Source organism: Coturnix japonica, chromosome 26 (genome assembly GCF_054131305.1).
Source record: "Coturnix japonica strain WE chromosome 26, WE-NBRP24, whole genome shotgun sequence".
Classification (NCBI taxonomy): domain Eukaryota; kingdom Metazoa; phylum Chordata; class Aves; order Galliformes; family Phasianidae; genus Coturnix; species Coturnix japonica.
In genome coordinates, this window is record NC_140688.1 from 3,314,013 (window position 1) to 3,335,018 (window position 21,006).

The 21,006-nt window shown below is 44.9% G+C and overlaps 1 protein-coding gene and 2 long non-coding RNA genes across 3 annotated transcripts; 2 read left to right on the forward strand and 1 right to left on the reverse strand.

Moving 5' to 3' along the window:
• The first annotated feature begins 8,977 nt into the window (after positions 1-8,977).
• LOC146756640 (uncharacterized) lies at positions 8,978-12,266 on the forward strand. Its single transcript, XR_014937307.1, has 2 exons — positions 8,978-9,247; positions 12,180-12,266. It is a non-coding gene; the product is annotated as an uncharacterized LOC146756640 (long non-coding RNA).
• On the reverse strand, positions 11,949-16,918 carry LOC146756641 (uncharacterized). Its single transcript, XR_014937309.1, has 2 exons — positions 16,614-16,918; positions 11,949-12,302 (listed from the first exon to the last, which is right to left on the reverse strand). It is a non-coding gene; the product is annotated as an uncharacterized LOC146756641 (long non-coding RNA).
• A 1,058-nt stretch (positions 16,919-17,976) lies between these two features.
• On the forward strand, positions 17,977-20,925 carry LOC146756642 (uncharacterized). The gene is made up of 6 exons (XM_085524021.1): positions 17,977-18,790; positions 18,946-19,030; positions 19,124-19,402; positions 20,167-20,249; positions 20,342-20,413; positions 20,731-20,925. Exons 1-6 carry the CDS (start codon positions 18,003-18,005, stop codon positions 20,852-20,854), a joined length of 1,431 nt encoding a protein of 476 aa, XP_085380147.1. The 5' UTR covers positions 17,977-18,002; the 3' UTR covers positions 20,855-20,925.
• Positions 20,926-21,006: the final 81 nt, after the last annotated feature.

Sequence of the window (21,006 nt, forward strand, 5' to 3'; positions counted from 1 at the left end):
GAATTTTAACTCAACCAGGAAGGCAACTGACCAAATAGTAGCAGTGCTAAACAGAACAATTATGGCATCGTGGACTTATCCCTCTTTGTGATGCCAAAGACAATGCACAACACACCAGGAAACACTCCAGCAATAACAGATGAATGGCCATAAAACTGCAGTACACCGACTGCGCTCATTAGCAGGGAACGCTCTCAGCAGCGCCTGCCCTTTGCAGAAGGCACCTGGGCTGTGCTTTACTGACCTGCTGCTGCTCGGCCGTGTTCTCAGCGCGTGCTCCAGTCAGCCCACAGGCTGCCAGCTTCTCATCGTCTGTTCCAGAGCCCAGTGCCGGAGCTGCTGCAGATGCTGAACGTGCTCAGGGCCCGCAGCTGTGCGCTCAAGGCATCTGCAGCTGCCGGGACAGACTCAACAAAAGCCTTGCCAGGGCTTTGCACAGCCCCAGCTGAGGCATCAGGCAAGCGCTCAGCAAACAAAAGGTAACGCCATTTCAAGGGTCGCCAGAGGCACGTGTTGCCCGCAGGGTCCCCGAAGAGAAGCTGGGGGCTGCCGGGGAGGAGGAGCAGGGCGAGTGCAAATTTCCACTTGGAGGCTTCACATTAAGACACTCCAAAGGAGGCATCGGGGGGTTTAAAGCTTCCGTCAATCCACGCGTGCACAGCTGCAGAGCGAGGCCGTCTCGTGTCTCCCGTGGCCCAGAGGAAGAACTGCAGCCCCAGCTGCGCTGTGTTACAGAGATCCAACCGGGCAGCAGAGCACGCTGACCTCCTCTGCTCCCTTCCTCACTGTCCCAGCTCCCAGCCCGTTCCCGTGCCCCTCGGAGCCCAGCCCGGGCTGCATGAACTGCTGCCCTGGTTGCAGCCCGTCTGGGCCAGCAAACCTGCTGCGCTGAGCGGGAGCTGGAGCCGGGACCAGGGTCCCGCCTGGGGTACGGCAGTGCGGGTTCCGCCCCGTCCGGGGCCGCTCCCCGCTCCTCTCCCGGTGCTGCTGGCAGGGGGCAGGAAGCGTGCGCTCCTCTGCACGAGCCACGAAGGGCACCTACCTTGGGTGCGGAGCAGGCTGCTCCCAGCTCTGGTGCAGGTAGCCGGGCTCCTCGGAGTCGCGTAGAGCAGAGGACGCCGAGTGCCCTCAGCCCGGAGCTGGCCGCAGGACGGCCTTGGTGCACCTCCTGCCACCGCGGTGCTGCCCGGATGGCTTCCAGCCAGGCTCTCGCCTCTTCCGCACAGGCTCAGGAAGGCAGGAATTCCCACAGCGAGCACGCCCAGAGCTCGTTTTCATGGCACATCTGCCCCCGGGGGATGGCGATGGGAAGGGGTGCGGGGGAGGAGGGTGGGAGGAATGGGGGCTGTGTTTTGTTACGCTAATGAAGCATCGCTTTCTGCCGGCTCTCTTTGCTTCCTTCGGTGGGGACATTCGCACACCCTTGTCATCAGGCATCCCTCCCTTGCTGTCCTGGCGTTCCTTTCATTCCTCTCCCCCACGAGTATGTCCCAGCAAGAGGCAATCTCCGGTACAGCACCAGAGGACATTGTATGTTGAACAGAACTCTTGCAATGGAACCGAGCTGTGGCTAGGAGCTTTACCCAGAAGCTGCTGTAAGAATACGACTTTCCCCAGATCCTTGTCTAAGGGTCCTAATAAGTCTTCTGTGCAGCGATACCTTGCGGTTCTGTGTGGGTTTGTGGTCCGTATGGCTGGCCATACCTACCCTTGAGTTGCACCGGGCAGTGTACTTGGGAGTGACCTCACTGGAAGAAAAGCAGTGTGCAAACTGCAGTGGGAAATTGCATTTAGGAAAGCAGGATATTGAGGTTCGTTTTCTGGTGGATATGGGTGCTTCTTACTACCCATAGATGGTTTTGTAACAGTGTAGATGCTACTGCCCAACGGGAAAAGGTTTCCTTTTTTGGATTAATTAAACGTAAGCTAAGAAAACAAGCAGGAATACAGAAATTCTTGTACCTGCCAGGTTACTCTGGCAAGAAATTGAATAAAACTGGAGCTAAGAGTGCGACGATATTGACTGATTAAAAACTGTAACTCTGGCTTTAACACAAACTGGGCAAAACAATGTTGTACCCCCAGGAGTTACAGCAATCTCAAATATGATACACTTAGTCGTGTGGGCATCAGGGCCAAAAATGAAGCCCTAAATAGAAGTTAAAAGCAAGAGCTTCCTAGTCAGGGTAAAGCGGTGCCCTTTGAAGCTATGGGACTGTAGAAGGATAAAAGAAATAATAGGTAACTGTTTGGAGTTTGGATTCCAATTTTGATAGCAAGTGCTGTAGTTTGGTACAAGACTTGAGGGCAAGTACTAGAATAGTTGAATGGATACACTCAGTGGTGGCAAATCCGTGCACTTTATTAACCAAGTTAAGGAACAAAAAGATTAAGTTTACCTTCTGGATTTGAGGGATGTCTCTTCTGCCTGGTTTGGCCAAAGGAAGCCCAAGGTTATTTGCCTTTGAATAGGAAAGCCCTGATATGGGGAGAAGAGTCTCAGTTAACCTGGACAGTGTTACCCAGGGTTGTGAGAACAGCTGAATGATGGTCAACTCATGAGCCTGAGATCTGGGATCCTCCATTCTAGGGTGGAACTTTACTGCAGCACGTGGCTGCCACAGCAACAAAAGGACTGTGTACAATAGACTGAGAGTTTGCTGAGTTTCTTGGTTTACAGAAAGCACAAATAACTCAACAGGAAGTGACATATTTGGGAAATGAGATTACAGCTGGACTTTGAACCTTAAGGACTGCCAGGAAAAAAGTCATCTGCCAAACCCCTGAGCTGCAAATTGCCAAGGAAGTGAGTAAGGGATGGCCAGGGTGCCTGAGGGCGGTGGCTGCACTGGTACTTGTGGGAATACAAGAAAAGCTGTTCAGAGCAGCAGCTGTGGAGCAAGATAAACAGCATGAGAACCAAGGACACCTCTGCAAGGAGAAGAAGGGTCTCAGAGCTCTGATTGGATACGTGCCTGCATGGACAGTTGAAAAGGGTTCTGTAGAATGCTCTGTTGACATGTAAAGGTGGTTGGGAAAGTTGTAAGGGCGGACGGGAAAGTTAGAAAATAACAACTTGTGAAGGTATATAAGGGATGTGAGAACTTGTAATAAACGATTTGGGTCGTTCACATCTGAGTCCGTGCCTCAAACGCTGCAAACGTGGTGGTGATAGGTTGATGGTTGGACTTGTTCTTAGAGGTATTTCCAACCGTAATGATTTTTTTATTCTATGAGGGTTAAGGACTCCAGGACAGTATCAGTGAATACTTCATTCATGGCTTGAAAGCTGAAGCTTGAAGCTGCTGAGGTTGAATGAGGAAGAGTATGTCCTTTGATGTGGTTGAAAACTGATCTTGAACAGACTTTCTCAACAGGATACTCTTTGGTTGGGACAAATACAGAGGAGTGTATTTGTGATTTTTCTTGCACAGGGTCAGTGATCACTGTCTGCACAACAGTTTTAGGAAACAAGAAAAGAGAAAAAAAAACCAACTGCACGGGACCTAAGTAAAATGAATTCTTAATGACTGACTGTGCTAGTGAAACATATTGAGTAGCTTGAAGCTTAAGACAAAGGAGTTAATTGCTTTGTTGTATGTGACTATATGAAGGGTTGCTGTAAAGAAGAATAGTAAACTTGTTATATGGTAAACAGGCTATGAACTAGTGGTTGTATCAGTTAGGAAGATTCGTGTTAGTTACTGCCTTTGAGTAGTAAAGCTTGCAGAGCTTGGGAAGAATAGGTTGGAAAAGCTACAGAATTTTCATCAGTAACAGCTTAGACATATATTGGGGTTAGTCTAGTTATGGATTTTATTGCTGTAAGACATGAGGGACGGGCAAAATGACTTGTTCCTAGTCCCTCCCAGTGCTGTTATTCTGTGCTGCTTGTGTGTTTTCAGAAATCTATGTATTACTTACTATTGTGCCTTTGTTCTTTAGTTGTCATTAGTTGTGGCAGGGGTGACAGCCCTTTCTTCACTCTGTTTCCCTACTGTAGAATTAGGAAATTTACAAAGAGGAAAAACGTGAATAGTCAGGAATATTTTGGAAAGTGTTTCCACTGTTAAACACTTCAGAATTTCTCAGAAATTCTGCTTCCCAGCTGTAAAGAAAAGGCTTGTGCATAATTTCAAAGGGTTGAGAATACTTAATCCTGAAATTGTTTATTGGTTTTTTACTCTGTTTTGGCCTTGTACTTTGTCTCCAGTAGTATGTAGTTGGCACTCAGAAGTAATTTGATTCAGCTTGTCCTTCTGCACTGTTTGCTTTCTGTTCCGTTGTGCTGCTTTGCCTGTGGAGTCCTCTAGTCTGAGATCTGTTGTCTCACCTTGCCTGAATTCTGCCTCAACTGAATAGACATAGATTCAAAACCTGTGTTGCATTATTTTCTGGTTTCAGAAGTGTCCAGTCTTTTACTAGATAGACTTTCCTGGTTTTGAGTAACTTGCAAAACTGATAGTATTCCTGCCTGCTTCCCGAGAGTCTCTGTTTTTCAGACAAGGTTATGTTAACAAATCCATGAAACCCCAATAGAAATTCTGGGCTCTTTGCTGTGTGTCTACTTGCATCTTCTGCTTTCTGCCCTTGTCTTTGTGATGTCTTCGTTTTGCACATCCTCTTTATTTGTCTTACTTGAGTAAATGAATCCATCTGTCACAATCTTCTCACCTGGATGTCTGAAAGTTCTCTTCCCGGCAGGGGATTTATTTCACTGTTTACCTCTTAACTTTTGTCCTTCCATTTCCTTCTCTGTTCCTTTGGTTTTATTTGCTGCAACGCTTCCTCCTCTTTATTTTCAGGAGTACTTCTAATCTCTTAACATGAACTATGTGTTCCTGTACTTCAGGTTCTCTTCAAAGATTTTTTCCATATCTCTTCTTTGATTTTGATTAATGTTAACTGTTGAGATTTTTCTGGATGTATTCCCAAGACTCAGTCTGAGGTTTAAAATCCATCCAGTAGTACTACTGAATTCAAGTCTGCAATTCAGAATTGCATCGTTTGTAGAGCAGGGCCTTTTTAGAATTGAATTCAGTGGGATGTGAACAGAAGACTCAGGGCAGCAGGGTCTGTTTTAGTTGGATAAGGCTTTTGGTTAACTCTTCTCATTCCTGTAGATATGGATTTATGTTGTTTCATCTACATGCAAAACTTTGTAGTGTAATCAGTTACATAAAAATACATTCTCTTCTCTTCCTGTGTTTCTAGTTCTGTCTTAGTAATTTTCTTGAAATGTGTTAGCACAGTCCTGCTTCATGTAGTTCCTGTCCTTGTTTTTCTGTTCCTCCTGCTTTCCCTAGTCCTGTTCTGATAACCTCAGAAGTACTCTCTGTTCTTCTTAATTTCTTCATGCCTAAATAGAATTGTCTCCTCAACACCAAATCTGAAATGTTTTTGTGTTATCTTAGCAGCCCAAAAGTAAATACCAGGTTAGTTTTTATGAGAATTTCCTTTTCAGCGTCAGAATCTGAGCTTGGTTTACCAGAAGAGCTCAGGAAAACTAATGTTTATTAAAAATCAGTGTATTCTGTAACTCCACCACGTTCGGCATAGTGCAGTTTAGGTTCAATGGAATACAGTATTCTCCTGAAGCTTTGAGATGTTTGTCTTTTTGATTAATGGAAATGGTGGAAAGCATTGTACTTGAATTGCAGGTGTTGTGCTTCTTCCAAGGATTATGAAAATTAGCTGTATTGTCTGGTGCCTTGGGAAAAATACAGCAGGAATTGAAAAGTCCTGCCAGGTTTCATGCTTTTGTTTTGCATGTGGTAGTATTGAGCTATTAAGAAAGACTTCAAATGTTGTGCGGTACAGCTCGTATTTCCTATCTGCTTAAAGGGAGAAGCAAAGTCTTTGATACTGCTACAGCTGTTGGATGTGAAGCTTTACTTAAAAAGTTCTTTGCTTTGTTTGGTAGCAATAGCTAAATATCCTGTTGAAGGAAATGTAACTTTTTTTAATCAGGGGTGATTAAATTCTTATGATCACGTTAGCAGATGTTTTGGGACAGATCTTAAATGAAAGTTTTAACAGTCATATCTGTTTCCATTGCTTACATGTCCATTACCAGTAGTTGTGGGTCTGTTTAACATGTTTTTCTTTGCTCCGTGTAATTATTATTTTTTCAACAAAATAACAGTACTTTGTGCTTTTACTGTGCATTCTGCTATTATCTTATTGTAAAACATGGGACCCCATTGTAATATATCTATGAGGGCTGCTCTGAAAGTAATGCCTCCTATTTTATTATGTCAGCCCATGACATCAGAGGCAGATGTTAGTGAGATGGCAGTAGAGGTTGAACCTCCCCGCCAGTATTCCATTACATTTTATTACTGTGCAATGAAAGCTTTGCTTCTATCATAAGCATGTATCCTTCTCAGTGTCTAGCTTCAGCAGTAGAGGTTTTCATAGAGCTCTGAGAGCAGAGCTACACTTTAAAACTGGTGAGTCTGCCCCATGGGTTGGAAGTGATAAGCTTGGCTTTTGTTTGTAACTTTGAGACAGCTGCTCAAGAGTGGGGTTATTCTCATGTGTGCATTAACAGATAGCTTATTACCTGCTGGTGAAGATTAGTTAAGCATCCATAAATGTTGACGGTTTTTGTCATCACCAGGCATAATGTTAGGATTTAAATGCATTCCCAAAGTGGAAAATGCTCATGAAGATTTCTGTTTGATTGTTTTCAGAGTTGCGGGTTATACTGCTTTCTTTTAATGGGCTTGCTATGACAAATATAAAGCCTGTTCTTTTCAGCCTTTAGTTTACTAGCTATTAACAACAGAATATTTACAGTGAAAAAGATCTAAGGAGATAAACACATTATATTTTAGCACCTCAACATTTGCAAAAAATAAATGGACAAAACCACCTCCCTTCCCACTACAGCACTTATCTGGCAGAACTGGTTGGATTGCTTCTGTTCTCTTAGCTCTTGGGGCTGTTGTTTTGCCACTCATAGAACTGCTTCCCATGAGTTTATGTTGTGTTTGCACTGGAGGGGTTGAGAAGCAGCTGAAACTGTCAGCTTCATTCTTGTCCTGCATCCCACTGAATGTGAGCTGTGTATGAACTCAATAAGCAAATACGATTTTTGGTATTGCATTAAGTATATTCCTGTGCTGTGCTCTGGTGGTATGTAACTGTTCAGGCTTTGACATTATTAATGGAAGCATGCCTGACTTCAGCATGTGCAAGGCTTAATCATGAGCATCTAACCCATCTTTTAACAATGAGGCAGAGTTCAAGTAGATTTGCAGGTGATCAGTTGTGCAAGACAAAACTGAATTCCTTCTTTGATAGAACGACCAATTCCTTTTTTCCTCCAGACAAAGAGAAGAGATGTAGTCCCATATGTCATACTTCACTTGTGCTCTTGAGGCTGTGCCAGACAGTAAACAGCTAATTCATGTAAAAGAGATGATCGTTGCGAGAGTTGGTGTTTGCTGAAGGAAACAACTGCTTGTGGTTCTTTTTTTTATTTAGGGCAACCACCTCAAAAGCCATAAGCAACAACAAAAATTCCTGCAGGAGTGATTGGAACGAGAAATGTTGGCAATAAGGGGATTTTCCAAGGGCTCAAATTGAGGGCTAGTCTTGCACTGTTTGCAGTAATGACCTTGGCACCAAAAACTCGTTGGGATTTTCTTATGAGAATTTGTGGTGTGTTGTCAGTAGGTGACAACTGAGGAAACGCATGTGCAGCAGAACACATGCGTTTGGGACATGGTACAGATACAGAAAAACCAGTGAGACTGGGCATGTCAAGGCCAATAACAACCCTCCTGGGAGACAGTAGAAATCCTTACTGTTGCAGCATGAATAACTGGAGAGAAATGAACATGAGAGTGGAAGATGTATAGGGAAAGATATTCTGTGGAGAATAAGCTGCAATTAAGGCATTGTACAATGTTCTTCCAGCTGGAATATTACTTGCAGTTCTGGCTACTATATTCAAGAAACATTGATTGAAGCTGCTTGGAATTCAATGAAGGGAATATTATGGGAATAAAGAGCCTGTTATGAAAGGACAGTAGAGAAGTTTTTCAGTCTGTGGATAAGATCTAATGGCTGGATAAAATAAATGTAAATGAGTGGAAAAGCTCTTGCCTCTTAAGGTGGGATCCTGGAAGAGCCTCTGTGGTCATTTGTCCAGTGTGTTTTCCCCCAACTCTTTCTGTACAGGGAGTGATATTGTTTAAACCTACCTTTATAAATGAATCAGTTGGGTATCTTACATGAGTTATTGCCTTTGTTTATAAACAGTATTGGACAGTATTGATTTATGTAATTGGAAATGAAAAATCATCGTTATGAAGATTTTGTTTGGGACCTGAGCAAGGTCAGTTGAGCTCCCAACACGCTGTGGAAGAAAACTTGTTTTTATTCTTGTGAATTATTTTTTTAATCTCTAATGTCGTTCTGGGAACACTTGTTACATCCTTAAAAGGCAGCAGCATATTTAAATTATCCCAGTAATGAATAATAATATACAGTAAGGAATAATAATAGTTTCATTATAAGTGTTAAAATTTTCACTGATAGTTTAAAAAAAGGAAATGCTATTTGTCAGATGTCAAAAACAGGATAATTTACCAAATGCAGAAATTTAGGATTTAGTGAAATTAATTCAGGTGTAAGAATATTGGTGGCCTGTATTTGACTCCTGCATAGTTTGCAAGGTTCTTGCACATAAAACCTAGTTTTATGGTATTTTTGCTTCTAATTCTACCCTCTTGTTAGCAATTTGTGGGTCAGGCTGGGTCACATCACACTTCATTTCAGTTTTCTGTTTCTTCTTACTTCATCTACTTTTATTCCTCCATCATACAGGTAGTTAGGGCAGTCGATATATGAATCATTGTGGAGATGACTGTTCCTGTAACATTTGAAAGAAAAAATTGTTTTTTGATCAAGCGTTCCCAGTAAAAGATAAATAATTCTATGTGAACCAAAAAACTCTGAGTAACTAGTGAAATAAGTTGACCTTTTTCTTTCCAGTTTTGCAGGTAGGAAGACAAACCTGATGAGCTGAATGAGTTTTCTGTTTAGCTGCTGTGTCTGAAATAAAACTAGTTCATAGACTGCATGCAATTTCAGTTATTCATTGGTGGGGTATTTCTTGTTTTGCTTGTAGTTGCCTTGTGGTCACCGGTGTGAAGAGATTTGCCATTCAGGTGATTGTCCTCTGAACTGCAGCCAGAAGGTTAAACTCAAGTGTCCTTGTAAGTGACTGAAAAAGGTAAGTTTTGAAGTTGCAGTTCTGAGAGTGACACATTTTCTTTGTATGTTCCTAGGCTTGTGTACATGGATTGTCTCTGGTCAAGACTGGAATAGAATCAGTTACTTGAGCAGAGCAGCAACAGCAGCTGAAAGTCTGGGTGGAACAATCAAAATATTCACTAAGGAACATAAAATTCATTGTAGAAAATGTTAGCTCCCAGATTTGCAATACCTTTATCTTCAAGCACACTTCAATTTTTGTAGTTCCATTAGGAAAATAATCAGATGATCTGGAGTGATTTAAGAAGTCAAAGCACATTTTCCTCATTAGGAACTGAGAAGTTTATGATTACATAGATTGGAACAGTCACAGATGTTTTGAATTCCTAATTGATGGTTGTCTGAGGCCCTTAAAGCAAACAGAGGCATCAGCATCCTTAGCTTTCAGCAGAGATAAAGGACAAAGCTTATAGCTATCAAGTATGATGAGGGGAAAACCAGAGGCTGCTGTGACCTCTTGACAAGTGTTAACTTAATGAAAAATTCACTATCTGGCTTGAACAAAGCATGCTTAAATTATTTTCAAGACCCGGTTAACTTCTGAGCTTTCCACACAGATGCAGTTTCCCCAGAGTTCTTAGCTTCTCCAAGAAATGTCTTCAGAAATCTCAGATCTTGCAGGGCGCATGTTCAAGAGAAAGGATGGTAATGCCCAGAGTACGTGCTTCAAATTGAGCAGTCTCTGCTTATAAATAACTAGCTTTTCTTTATTTGTAAGTTGAAATGTTGACTTCTGCTGAGGATAAATTATTTTGTTGTGACTAAGTGCTCTTACTAATTTCAGTTTTTCTTACTCTACTGTGTTCAGTAAAATCAATAATATCATTGGTTGCGTGTATACTTCTGCTTCTTGTTCCTTAAGATATAGGTTTACAGTTGGACTTGATGATCTTTGAGGTCTTGTTTCTTATGCCAGACTTAATTGAATAAGGAAGATGGGTATTTCCATGATAGCTCTGTTACATCTAGTTGTTGCTGTCCCTAATTTTCATACTGTTTTTGGAAAACTGAAATGTGTCATCATCTTCTGCTGAGTTCTGACACTGTATAGCTATTTCAGACCAGTTCAGATTTTATTGTCCCAGAGTGCCGGGATGTCTTCAGTGATTATGTGGATGTCCAACTGAAATGTGGTAGAAAGAAGCAATGAAATTAATGTTTAGGATGCTCACTTTTCACTTTTACAGTGGCCTGAAATGGAACATTCCAGATCTGCTATTCTGAAAGTTTTATGGTCCTTAAATATGATGACGGTTACTTTTTTTCCCCCCCTCAATCTTGTAAATTTGATTTTAATAAGGTGGAAAGGTTGTTATGAGTTAATTATATAATTAATAAAAAATAATTCTTTTATGATGACAGCCCACTTATTTAAATAGCCACGAAGTGGTCCTTCAGATTCCTAATGAAATGGTGTCTCCCTTCAGAAAGAGAAGAAAACACTATCCCCACCTTAAATATCATCTCACTGTTTCCAGGTCAAGCCCCAAATCCATGCTCTCTTTTGTACAGAGAGCTACAGTGTAGAGGGTAAATGATGGTAGAACCAATAAGCCACTGATAATTGGACTGTGTATTAGTTGCAGCTAATCTGACTGCAGAAATATGACTCGTTTCTGTAGTGTGAAAGATGATGTCTTTTAACGTTTGCTTTATGCATCTGCCCTTGTCTGAGACCATAATTAGGGTATCTTTGATTCCAGAAGGTCCTTATGCATATTTGCTTGGAGCTGCATTCTTACAGCAGATAGTGTACTTCTTTCTTAGCTTGGATTGGATAGTGTACCTGTATATTTAGTCTTCTGTGCCTGCAGCCTGTGATCTTGAAGATAAGGAGAAACAGAATTGAGTACCTAATATTTGCAGCTGAATTCTCCTCTACCAGTCTTCTGTCTGTGTATACTACTGGTGAAGCTGGGAGTTGACAGGACACGTATTCCAAGCTGCTCTGTAAATATGCCTCATCTGAACCATCACAATTAATATCAAATGTAGGAGCTCATAATTTGAGTGCAAAACAGGAGGATTTTTTCTTCCTTTTCTGGTGTTGAAGTTAACTGTTGCATCATGAGGCTATGCATGTAAACATGCAAGGTCGTATAAACCACTTGAATTTGTAACCCACAACTTGTAGTGGACCATATTCTTAACCATCTAGGCAGGTGGTTTATCTTAGCATGCTGGAATTGCTCTGAAGAAGTTAGTTTTTGAATTTTGCTGTATGCTATGAAAATTGTTCTGCATATTGTCAGAAAGCATGAAAACCAGAATAGCTTCTGGCTATGTTACTGTGCTTTCCTGACAAAATTCTTCATAGCCTAGTAGTATAGATTATAAGATTATAACTTTCTCTCTGTGCTGGTATTCTGTTTTGGTTTTGTTGGTGGTTTTTTTTGTTTTTTTTTTTTCTGTTGTTGTTGTTGTTTGTTTGTTTGTTTGTTTGTTTTGGCCTTCAATGTAAGGGGGAGGAAGGAGAAGGAAGTAGGGGAGATCTTCCCATGACCAGACCTTGCCCTGTAGTTTCAGCCAGTTTAGAGAATTGATACGAAGTTTCAGAAGAGTTACTTATTAGCTACTTTGCATGGTATCTTTTGTAACAGTTCACAAGGTTATATTGCTTTGTCTTAAATAAATAAGTGAAAAAAAAAAGACAAGAAAAATTAAACTGAACCACTTGATTTATTCTTGATTCAGTTTAGCTTATCAGAAAGAAGGAAAATAGAAAAGGATGCTTGAATACAGTTACAGTTTCAAATAATATTTATTTATTAGCTTCATTCTGTAAATATACCGAATAAAATTGTTTTACAATTTTCCCAACAAAATGAACGTTATAATTAAATTTTTATATAGGGAAATGAATTACAAACAATTCAATTTATACTTAACAGGAAGTACAGTGCAGCAAGATACAAGAAGGCCAAGTTTCACTGGAGTGTGATGCGTTATGCAAGGAAATGAAACGGAAGGCGTCTGAGGTGGTGTATCCATTTTAGTAATGTTGTCTTCATTGCCTTGAGAAAAGTTGGAAAAAACAGGCAGATCGTTATTTTTTCAAGACAGTAATAGCAAGAAATGCAGTGTAACTCAGCGTACAGTTTAATTGCACATTTAATTTTTGGACTATTGAATCTGGCTTATTGCTGAGAATTGCACTACTTGTAGATAGTGTCAACTCACTTGATGAAACACTGTTTTAAGGTAATGCTCTATTACCTCTTTATTTTTAATGTACATTGGAACTGGAGATTTCCTCTTCAGCCAAGAAGTGCTAATCAATGATAATAAAATCATTACTGCTAGTGAGAGCTATAGAAGCACTTCATTTAGGCCTTACTTTTACTTTGAAGGTTAGCAAAGTGTTATCTTGTGTGTTCCTGTCACACAGTATTAGGTGACTGCCACAATTACAGAGAGCTTTCAGCAACTGCATGTGCTTTTCAGCCCATTGTAAACATGGATGCTCTCCAATAATTTTGTTTGAAGTAAAGAAACTGCTGCATAATCTCACCTAAAGAGACAGAATATCCACATTGTTTTTCTAGGCCTTTTATGGAAACATGAGGAAGTGGTGCATGAGCTGGTTAACTTTTATCAACTTAGTAGTATATGTAATATACTGATATATATAATTTAAATATTCAACCCAAAACCTCGTTCTGTAAAAGCTACATCTGTCTGTTTCTGCTCAGAATTTCAGGATTGTCAGGCAAGTTCTAAGACGTACTCTGTAAATCAAATTCTACACCTTTGCAATCAGCTTGAACACCAAGACTCTTGGAATATACTTCTAGAAAAACCAGTAGTAACATATCATCCTAGTGAAGTGTGGAAGTGAGTTTATTGGGCATGGAGTGCATTGAAGGGGGGTGAATTCATAGAAGTCTGCATCAACAAAGGAGCACATTTCAGTGGGGTGCAGCATCAGCTGCAGTTTCACTTCAGCAGATAATATTTCCTATTTTTTATCTGTACCATTGAATTCAACTGGGAAAATAATCTAATGCATCAAGCAAATGACTACAGGTTCCTGTGAGCATAGGAAGTTCCACACAGACGTGTGCAGGAATCTTACACAAATATGACAACAGCAGCGTACAAAAGAAGCTACATTCTGTGTTCACTGGCCGATTTCTCTTTTGGAACTGATGTTCTGCCATTAGATGGCAGTGAAATACCAGCAGGGATAGGGCTGCAGTTTTTGCAAACCAAACTTTCCTATTTCAGGTATTCATGACTAAAAAGACCTTTGTGTGTTTTTCTGATGAGACACTCTGACATTATCTAGGTGAAATGAAATTGTTAGTGATATTTCATATATGGTTTAACAATTTAAAAAAAAAATAATCTGAAAATCCACAAATGTAACTGCTTGCACAGAGCACGCTCTTTGAGCTGCGGTGTTCTTAAGCATGAGCTGGTGTGCCTTCTGCTTAGTCTTCAACAGCTCTTAAGTTTGTAGGAACAAATTCCATCTGTGCATACCTTACTTAGATAATTACCATTTTTACTGTGCCAAATGTGATACATAAATATATATATGTACATATATAGACTGATTATTGAGATCAAGATGGTTTTTAACTTCAAGTTGTCAATTGTATCATTACATCTTAGGGCATTCTATTACTCTGAGATCTAATTTTACTAAGGTAGTGTTAAGTGGCTGCAGAGTTGGAGGTCCAAGAAACATGTACAAGCAGCAGATACGCATACACTGACCCAGCACACTGGTACTGCCGTCACTGTAGTGATGCCTGACTGAGGGAATTTCAGAGATAGAGCTGGTGTCTTAATGTTTGATGGCTTTGCTGCATCTATATGCCTTTTTGTGTAATGAAAAATACTATTTGGCACTTTCACTGTCTTCAGGATTTTGTGTCCTGTCAATCACCTGCTTTTTACCTGATGAATCCAAGTTAAACATCTCTTAGCAGCTTCCCCTGGGAAACCGACTTTAAGGGCAGGGGTATAGAACAGAGCTGGCAGCTCTTTAAGGACACCCTTCTGAAAGCACAGCGGCTCTCCATCCCCCTGCAGAAGTCAAGCAGGGAAGGCAGGCAGCTATCATGGATGTGCAAGGACCTGCAGCTTAAACTTGAGGGAAAAGAGGGAAATGTTCAGAAAGTGGAAGCAGTGTTGTATAGCCTGGGAGGAATACAGAGCTGTTGTCCATGTGTGAAGAGACAGGATTAGGAAAGTCAAGGCACAGATGGAGCTGAACTTGGCAAGGGGAGTGAAAGATAACAAGAAGGGCTTCTGCAGGTACATAGGCTGTTCAGTGGATTAGGAATCGGTTGGCTGGATGCAGCCAAAAGGTTATGATCAACGGTTCTGTGTCTGGGTGGAGGCTGGTCGCAAGTGGTGTCCCTTAGGGGTTGGTCTTGAGACAGGTGCTCTTCAACATCTTCATCAATGACAGACAGTGGCATCGAGTGCACCCTCAGCAAGTTTGCAGATGTCACCAAACTGAGTGGTGCTGTCGATACATTGGAAGGAAGGGAAGCCATCCAGAGGGACCTGGACAGGCTGGAGAAGTGGGCCCATGGAAACCTAATGAGGTTCAATAAGGCCAAGTACAGGGTGCTGCACTCGGGTTGGGGCGATCCCAGATATTTGTACAAACTGGGGGAAGATCTCTTTGAGAGATGACCTGTGGAGAGGGACTTGGGGGTCCTGGTGAACGAGAAGCTGGACATGAGCCAGCAGTGTGTGCTTGCAGCACAGAAGGCCAACTGTGTTCTGGGCTGCATTTAAAAAGGGGTGGCCAGCAAGGAGAGCGAGATGCCCTCTACTTGGCTCTTGTGAGGCCCCATCTGGAGTACTGCATCCAGGCCTGGGGCCACCAGCACAAGAAGGGGGGGGTTAGGATAGATATTAGAAGGAAGTTTTTTACACAGAGGGTGCTGATGTGCTGGAACAGGTTGCCCAGAGAGGTTGTGGTTGTTCCATTCCTGGAGGCATTCAAGGCCAGGCTGGATGTGGCTCTGGGCAGCCTGGTCTGGTGGTTGGTGACCCTGCATACAGCAGTGGGGTTGAAACTCCATGGTTATTGTGGTCCTTTTCAACCCAGGCCATTCTGTGATTCAGGACCCAGTCCATCCCATTGTTCTTTATGTATGTTAGGCGTTGCATTCTTTAGTTATTGTAGGATGAAAATAATGCAGGAACTGTGATTCAGATGCATTGTATGTTTATGTTTTAATATTTTCTGTGCCATTCTTTTTCCTTTAAGTTTCTGGCATTTAATTTGCTGTCTTGAATGCTATGTAACAGTTCTGTAGAGTGATCAGTTGCAGTTCCAGGTTTTATTTTTCATAAAACTTTCTGATGGTGAAGCAAATGTAATTGCATTGACAGTTTCCATTACAACAAGAGCAGTAGAACAATATGAGTATGCATTATCCAATATGTCATTTGGTACAAAAGTGGAGATTTCCTTTTGCTCTAGCAGTCAGGGCATATTTAACTACTTGGAATGAAGTGTGTGAGTGTAAATTACATACATATATAAGGATTTACCCATCAGTGTACAGTGTGCTGAATTGAGGATTGAGTTACTGAAAGCTTAGAGAGTGACTTTATTAAGGAATTTTCCCTGGTATTAATGAATATATATATTTATATTTTCCCCAGGTTTTATATTTGTCATTTGAATTTTCCAGTTAGTCAGAAGTTTAGTTTTATAACATGGTAGCGTCTCTTATGTTCCGTGTTTTTCAAACATGAATTGATAGAGGTTTTTCACAGAATGTTTTAGAATCTGAGTAAGCTCACAGCTCACTTGGTGAAGGTTTTGCTCGCTTTTCTGAGAACTGTTCTATAAATTATGGCTCTGTAAGATAATAGTTTTACCTGCTTTTACAACAGTTACTTATCACTTTGTATGTCTGGACAGATAAAAGAGGCAGAAGCCAAAGCTGTTATTGAAGAGGAGAAACGAAGACAACAGGTATCAAACTTAATTCTTCTTCCCCCCCAAATTCGTTGTGTTAATAAATCACTTGACGCACGTGCAGCCCAATCTGTATACTTTGTATAGTGTTTCTCCCAGTTACTGCTTTCAGCTGTTATGTTGTCCTTAGGTATGTGCCATGGGTGATCTACAGTGGTTAAAAGCAAGTATATTTTCTCTTAACAGTTCTCACATCTGTGGGCAAAATGGTAATCATTTGATGTCGCATTAGAATAACTGTATAATGTATACATATATTTAAATACAAAATACTTCTGATTTTTATCCGTCATTTTATAATTCCTTAAATTCACAGAATTACTAAGTAGCCTCTGTAAGGTTGAATTACTGAGTGAACCTTCTTACTTACTCCCCTTCGTGAGAGTGAAGAAACCTAAATTGGTCTCTGTCCTTCAAGGTCTGGTGGGAGTGGGGAATTTTTTTGTAATTGCTGGCTCTGGTGAATGTGTGTTGTCAGCACTGTAATCCAAGAAGCTTCTGTGCCAGCTGCCTGGAAATACTATCACTAATCTTGTTTCAGAAATTAACCGTAAGCTTGGTTGCTGGTGACAGCAAACTCAGGTTTATCATCTGGGCGCTGCAGCCTCAATGCACTCCTTCCAACAGGCTTGTATGCCTGTGACAGAGCACAGACCCCCCCGGTTGTACACCCCCCATCGGACCCCCCCCCACATTAGATCCCCCCCCATTGTATCCCCCCCCCCATTGAATCCCCCCGCCCTCCATTGGATCCCCCCGTTGTACCCCCCCCCTCCCCCACTGAACCCCCCCCATCGGACCCCCACCCCATTAGATCCCCCCCATTGGACCCCCCCCGGTCTATCCCCCCCCTATTGGACCCCGCCGTTCGATCCCCCCCCCATCGGACCCCCCCGGTCCCGGTCTGTCCCCACTCACCGCTTCCTCCTACGGGGCTGCCAACACCTCCGCACTTCACGGCGACGCTGTCGCAAAAGCGCCGCACCCCGCTGCGCTTTACGACGCGCCGCGAACTGCAACTCCCAGTGTCCCCCGCGCTGCGCCGCGTTACGTCTCTCCGGGGACTGCAACTCCCAGCGTCCCCCGCGCGGCGCAGGCGCAGAGCGCGCGGTGTGAAAAAGGCGGGAAGGCGTTGGGCGGGAGCTGAGGTGAAGCAAAATGGCGGCGGGGCCGGGAAGGGCCTTGGGGCGGGATGGGCGCCATTGGGCCTCGTTATAGCGGGATAACGGTGTTATTCTGGGACGTGGAGTGAGAGAGACCGGGCGGCCAGGGGGGATTTGAGGGGAAATAGTGAGGAAATAATGCTCAATGGGCGTGTGTTCCCCTCAGGTGAGCGGCGCCATGGGCAAAAGGAGGAGCAGCCAGGTGACAGGTAATGACTTAAAATGGCCTCAAAATGGCCAAAAAATGGGCTTAAAATGGTCTCAAAATGTCCTCCAATGGGCCTCCAAGCGGTCTCAAAATGGCCACCAAATGGCCTCCAAGCAGCCGCAAAATGGCCTCAAAATGGCCACCAAATGGTCACAAAATGGTTTCCAAAGGGCCTCAAAATGGCCACAAAATGGCGTCCAAGCAGCTGCTGTTCCTCTTGCAGGTGTTGACCACCATGATGGCCCCAATGTCAAAGTCAGGGCAGGACTGAGGGGAGACAACAAGGGGGGGACGACTATAGTGGGGACAACAATATGGTGGACAGCAAGGGGGGGACATCAATGGAGGGGGCACAAATGGAGGGGACACTAATAGAGGGGACACCAATATGGGGGACAGCAATATGGTGGGCAGCAATATGGTGGACAGCAATATGGAGGACACTAATGGGGGGGACACTAATATGGGGGACAGCAAGGGGGGGGACATCAATGGAGGGTATACTAATAGAGGGGACACCAATGAGGGGGGAAACAATGGAGGGGACACCAATATGGCGGACAGCAAGGGGGGGGACATGATTGGATGGGGCACCAATGGGGAGGACAACAATAGAGGGGACACCAAGGGGGGGGACACCAATATGGCAAACGCCAATATGGCGGACACCAATATGGTGGACACCAATGGAGGGGACAAAAATGGAGGGGACAGGGACACCAAGGGGAGGGACAGCAAGGGAGGGGACACCAGTATGGTGGACACCAATATGGCAGACACTAATGGAGTGGATACCAAGGGGGAGGACATCAATAGAGGGGACACCAAGGGGGGGGATACTAATATGGGGGGCACCGAGGAAGAGGAAACCAATGGAGGGGGCAGCAATATGGGGGACACCAATGAGGGGGACATCAATGGAGGGGACATCAAGGAGAGGGACAGAAATGGGGGGGACACCAATAGAGGGGGCAGCAATGAGGGGTATGTAAGTGGAGGGGACACTAATATGGGGGACACCAAGGGGGGAGACAGCAATATGGGGGACAGCAATGGGGGAGACATAAATGGGGGGGACACCAATATGGAGGACATCAGTATGGGGGCCATGATTGGAGGCGACGCTCTGGACAATGGCGGAGGGATGGACTCAGTGCATGGAGATGGAACAGAGAGGTAATGGGGGGAAATGGGAGGGTGGGGGGCAGAGGGGGGGCTGGAGGTGGAAATGGGGGCAGAAATGGGGCTTGGGGGTAGGAATGGGGCCTGGGGCCAGCAATGGGTCCTGGTGCCCCCCAGCTGATGGGGTTTGGGGGCTGTTTGGTTCCCAGCCGCTCTGATAACGGAGGCCCAGCAGCCACCCCACAGCTCAGCGTGATGGAGGAGCTCAGCCCCACAGCGGCCCCATTGGCACAGGTAGGACAGGGCCTCTGCCCCCCCAGCGTCACCCCACAGCTCCCCATGGCTATGGGGCAGGGAGCACACAGGTTATGGGGGGGTTTGTTCCAGGATGGGATGGATGGCTGCGAGCAGCAGGAGGACCAGAACAGCCCTGATATGGGGGACCTACAGCCCCATAGCACCCCACAGCCCCATAGTGACACCGATGGGGGCACAGAATGCATTGAGGCCACCAAAGAGCCATTGGAGGGGGAGTGGGCAGCCAAAGTGGAGCCCACTTGTGGGGCAGAGCATGAGGAGCGCTATGGGGCTGGCACTGTGGGGCTGCCCCACATCTCAGCACCGGAGCACAGTGGGGTGCCAGGGGGGGACACCGAGCTGCTGCAGGTAATGCCAGAGTACTATGAGAACCCATAGGGAACAGCCCCATAGCACCCCACTGCACCCCACATTGTCCCACTTCACCCCATAGAGCTCCAGTTCACCCCAGTTTACCCCCCATTCCACTCTAGATTGCCCCAATTTACCCCAGTTCACCCCAAATCACTCCAACTTACCCCAGTTAACCCCAGTTCTCCGCCATTCACCCCCAAATCACCCAAATTCATCCCAGTCCCCCCTCAGGTCACTCTCATATCCCCCAGTCCCCCTCAATTTGCCCCCATTCACCCCAAATCATCTCAGTTCCCCCCCAAGTCACCCTCAGTTCCCCCCAGTTCACCCCATTTCATCCCAGTTCCCCCCAGTTCAGCCCTTGGTGCCCCAGTTCACCCCAGTTCCCCCCCATTCACCCCCAAATCATCCCAAGTCACACCAATTCCCCCCCAAGTCACTCTTAGATCCCCCCAATCCCCCCCAATTCACCCCAGTTCACCCCAGTCCCCCCCCAAGTCACCCTCAGTTCCCCCAATCCCCCCCAATTTGTCCCCATTCACCCCAGTTCATCCCAGTTCCCCCCCGTCACTCTCAGACCCCCCCAATTCTCCCCCATTCACCCCAATTCACCCCACATCACCCCAGTCCCCCCCAAGTCACTCTCATATCCCCCAATCCCCCCCCATTCACCCTCATTCACCCCAGTTCATCCCAGTTCCCCCCAGTTCATCCCCTGTTGCCCCAGTTGCCCCCATTTCACCCCATTTCCCCCCCAGCCACCCACCCCCTCCCAGCCTGCAGCCCCTCTGTGCCCTGTGGACGCCGATGGGGACCCGGCCTCACCCAGCTGCACCCCCAGGTCGGACCCCCCTCCCCCCACCAGAACCCAGAGCTCATTTTGGGCTTAAAAAGCCCCGGATTGGTGCCATTTTCACCCCCTTTGACCCCCAGGAAGGAGGTGGCACCACGTGAGGATGCGTCAGCGGTGCTGGGGGGGCTGATCCTCGAGCTGTCCAACCTCAAGTGAGTGCTGGGGGTGGGGTTAGGGTCCCATTGGCACTTATGGGGTCTCACTGTCCCCTATGGGGTCTCACTGTCCCCTGTGTGGTCTCACTGTCCCCTGTGGGGTCTCACTATCCCCTATGGGCTCTTATTATCCCCTATGGGGTCTCATTGTCCCTGCAGCCGCCGTGTGATGAGCGCCCATCGTGCCCTATAGGGGTCTCACTATCCCCTATGGGGTCTCACTGTCCCTTATGGGGACTCTCATTGCCCCCTATGGGGTCTCATTGGTCTCTATGGGGTCTCATTATCCCCTATGGGTTCCCATTATCCTACAGCCGCCGTGTGATGAGCGCCCATCGTGCCCTGGTGTCGCTGCTGCGGCTGCGTCGTGAGCGGAGCCGGGGGGTGAACAACAGCAGGAGGAGGAGGAGGAAGATGGAGGGGGACGAGCCAGGATGAAGCTGCAGCTGTGAGTGGGGCTTTATTGGGGGAAAAAAGCCCATAATGGTGCAATAAACACACGAGTGTGAGCAGGGCTGGAACAACACAACTACACAATAACACAACAACACAACAGGGAACAGCTGCTGAGCTCTGCTCCTGGTGCAAAG